Below are 3,938 nucleotides of genomic sequence, written 5' to 3'. Positions count from 1 at the left end.
ACCTTCTCCATGTCATCCCAGTTGGTGATGATGCCATGCTCGATGGGGTATTTCAGAGTCAGGATACCCCTCTTGCTCTGGGCCTCATCACCTACATAGCTGTCCTTCTGACCCATACCCACCATCACACCCTGAAGGAGGAAGCACAAGAGCGACATAAGATATACTTCATTTTAAGAGTCTTAACCCATAATAAGATTCTGAGGGCTCTGCAGGGGGACACGTTTAAGCGTACCTGGTGGCGGGGCCTTCCAACAATGGAAGGGAAGACAGCACGGGGAGCGTCATCTCCGGCGAATCCAGCCTTGACCAAGCCAGAGCCATTGTCGCACACGAGGGCGGTAGTCTCATCGTCGTCACACATGATTAGGCTTTACTGGGGTGGTCTGAAATGTGAGGGGCAGGTAGTTGGAAACACAAGGCGAGAGGGTTTAGGAAAGGTGTCAGGGACAGCAGCAGCTGTGTAAACTGTCGTAGAACACATAGCAGGGAAAGCCTGGGATTAATTAGCAGTCACAGTTTGTCACTACACGATGTGATGATGTGACTATGCCTGCTGCAGCTGGAAAAAGTGAGTGACATAATCAACCAATCACTCACGATTAGAAGAAGTATTTGCCATAATCCACTGTGCCTGTGAAGGCCTGCCAGCACCATCTCTCAAGATTATCACTCACAAACGCTAACACGGCCCACCACAGTGGGTGTTATCTTTACAGAATTAATTAGACATGCATTTGGATGCTATTTTGGTCCACTACTGATAGCATATCTCCACAGGCAGATTTTTTCTTCCCCAGGACAGCTCATAGCTGCTGAAGAAGCACCAAAAAGGGGAATAACAGAGAGAGAGAGAGATCTGTGATCTATTTTCAGCACTGCAACTTCACTGCGCTTAAAAGGGTGAAACAACTGACACATGGATCTTCTGCTATTTCAGGTCTGAGAGAGGCTGTCAGTGAGCCAGGGCAGCATCCGTCTGTCGGTGCACTGTGACATGGTTGTTTTACTACGCGGCTCATGTGCCTCAGCTGTCCATTAACCTCATTCATCAGGGCAACTTCTCCCCTGCTTCTAAGCACTGTTGATGATATATTTCAGACATGTGTCTATGCATTTGCACAGGAACTTCATATATCATGGACTATATATTTTTTTTTAATATCATTTAATTACTACAGTTTTAACCTCAAAGTCACCACGAGAAGCAAACCAGCATTAACAGTAACTCCTGTTCTAACTGCGCTCAACTGTGGATACATCGTCCATTCATTCATTCATTAATTCATTCAGCATAGAAGAACAAATGGACTCCATGAAACCGATCACACAAATGACAAAAGACGAACACAGTGAAACAAGCCGTGAGATGTACTCACCAAGGTGCACTGGTAGACGGATACTTCCACTGGGACAAAGCCTGAGGGTGAGGAGAGCCCCCTTAAATAAGACCCAGACTGGGTCTGGGGACCAGGGGCGGGGCCAAGGGTCCATACAAGTCCAAATAAGTGCTGCCAGCAAAAATCAACAGGCAAAAGTATTCTGTGTTTTGCATACATGGATGGGAGACCTCGTCACTTGACTAACTAAGGGGAAAATAAATCAGAAAATAATGTGATTATTTCAGGGTGTTGACAAATAGAGAGGGTCTTATCATACAGGTATCTTTCTTCATTCTGATTTTTTAATCTTGTAACACAAAATTAACTTTCATACTGTTACAAAGGGGAACACAATCAGCAAGTTTAAGGATTAAAGCCCATTATTTTGTGAAGTGTGTGTAACATTGTGCTTTGAAACATGTACTGCAGTTGCTTTTTTCTTTAGAATCGTTACAGTCAGGTTGTAGTGGCACTACTATAAAATAATTGCGTGTCTGTTATGACTGTGCAGGGACACATGCAGTATGTCATACCTCTTTAAGCGCTTTTACTACGCTCATAAGCACCTACAAGGCCCACAGTGAAGACCCACAGTCAGGACAGCATCACTTGTGTCTTGTTAAGGAGATGAAAACATAGTTTATGTCTGTGAACTATGCTGCTGGTATGCGAGCGGAGCCTCTTAACCGCGTGGAACAGCTGATGGGGATGCCAGCGGGGGTCTGCGTGTGTGATCTGGCCGTCTGAGTGGTCTCGTCGCTGTCAGTGTGTCGTTCCTGATTGGCCCAGCTGTCTCCTTGTAGGGTTATGGTGAGCAGCGGAGTCTTTAATGTGCAGCCACTGGGCTGCACGAGCTGTGAGTTTGCAGAGAGGAACTCCATATTTGTGCCACCCACTTAAGTGTATAGTTTGCTAGATGTACACTGTACCTTATGAGGTTATGCTCTTCTCTGTGCAGAGATGATACAAGCGTATGACATTGTATTTGCTCATGCAACATAATGCCCAATGAAAGCATCATGTTTGAGGTCATCTCAGGGAATATTGACTGTCTTTTTACAATGATAAAATTAATGTGTCGATTCAGGCCCCCAGGTAAGGAGGAATGACTCAGCTGTAGACTAGCAACACATGAAATGTGAGGTTATATCATAGCTGAGGGTATGTGGGAACATACTCCTCTTCTTCAGACCACCACCAGATACCGGCACCTCCTATTTATAGCTATATTTCCTTCCTATCTCCACTGATAGAAGCTGAATGCAGCAAAAGTAGTTATCACAGTTATGTGCTTTACAGATAAGACATTAATAGACTGGCTTAATGCTGTTAAAAAAGGATGTGCGACTCACAAGCAGGCTTTTCTGCTGAGCAACGACGAGGGACTATGGCATCATCGTATGTAAAGGCACCATTGAAAGGGTCTCCTGTATTTCTGTATAGGTTTTGTCATGTCTGACATAATAACCCTCATTGCATCATCAGGATTTAGGTTTGAAGACTATGATTTTATAGAAAGTCTAATTGCAGTGTCTCTTTTAGTACATAGAGGAACATGACTGCACTGAGGGAAATGGGGACGACACTAAGGGCTACAGATAAAAAACAACAACATTTTATTCTTACAGTATCTGTCTACTCAGATAGCAGCAGCAATGATGGTATGTATTCTGAGGTCCCAGACTTAATAGAGAACATTATTAAATTGTTGCAGCTGCATTTGTTGTGTGGCAATTGTTGGTTCTAAACCCATACTTGTTATAAAACAATCTGATTCTGCATGGTCTAATGCCTTAAATTACCAACATACACTTTTGAAGCACTCTATAAGTACCTTCAAGTATAGTTAAGTAACGCAAAGGCCAAGTGAACTTCCTGACATGACATTAATAAAGACTTAGTAACGGCTTTCTCCCTCAGACACAGCTCCACTCTGTTTGCACAACCTGTTCAGCTCAATTGAGCCTTTGTAGGACGTTGTATTTTTACAAGGTTTGTTTTTTCCACTTTCATTAGAGGAAAGCAAGTGTGACTAACCCTCAGTTGCTCTTTTAAGTTATTTTCTACAGTAGCCCTTACTGGTCATTTAGCACACGCTACTTACTATGCATTCTACCCAAAGTATTACAAAATACCCTCAATACTTCCTCTTTGGCAGTGTACTTCCTGTAGTGCTTGCAACAAAACATTGCATTTTAGGTGTTGTCTTTAACTCCTTTTAACGTCATTTTTACTTTCGTTTTAATTTTGAATTTTCAACAGTGACCCTTTTACTCATAGGGAATCGATTTTTTTTTTCTCTCCCACATCAATCCTGCACATACTCAGAAATTGACAATCGCATAAACCAAGCAGCAACCAAATACACACATATTATTTGTTATGGGAAATTTTTTGAATTAAAATGTATGCAAGTGTAAGTCACTGGTGCACAGCTGTTTGGAATAAACATAGTAATTGTATATAATAAATAATGTCTTCTCATTCATTGCAAAATGGTAACAATCACAATTATTTTTCGTTTATAATATGATTATATATGATCATAGTGATTAT

General features: G+C 42.1%; 1 protein-coding gene across 1 annotated transcript in view; it reads right to left on the bottom strand.

Annotated features, from left to right (window-relative positions):
- The window catches only part of LOC131445177 (actin, alpha cardiac muscle), a 3,157-nt gene extending 1,659 nt beyond the window's left edge, over positions 1–1,498 (bottom strand). The window contains exons 1-3 of the mRNA XM_058616084.1: positions 1,380–1,498; positions 236–386; positions 3–131 (exon numbers count right to left, since the gene is read on the bottom strand). Coding sequence (XP_058472067.1) covers positions 3–131; positions 236–364 — 258 coding nt within the window. The 5' untranslated portion in view covers positions 365–386; positions 1,380–1,498. The remainder of the gene's footprint in view (positions 1–2; positions 132–235; positions 387–1,379) is intronic.
- Between the last annotated feature and the right edge of the window lie 2,440 nt (positions 1,499–3,938).

The sequence above is a fragment of the Solea solea genome, chromosome 18 (assembly GCF_958295425.1).
Source record: "Solea solea chromosome 18, fSolSol10.1, whole genome shotgun sequence".
NCBI classification, from domain to species: domain Eukaryota; kingdom Metazoa; phylum Chordata; class Actinopteri; order Pleuronectiformes; family Soleidae; genus Solea; species Solea solea.
This window is presented reverse-complemented; position numbering and strand designations above follow the sequence as displayed.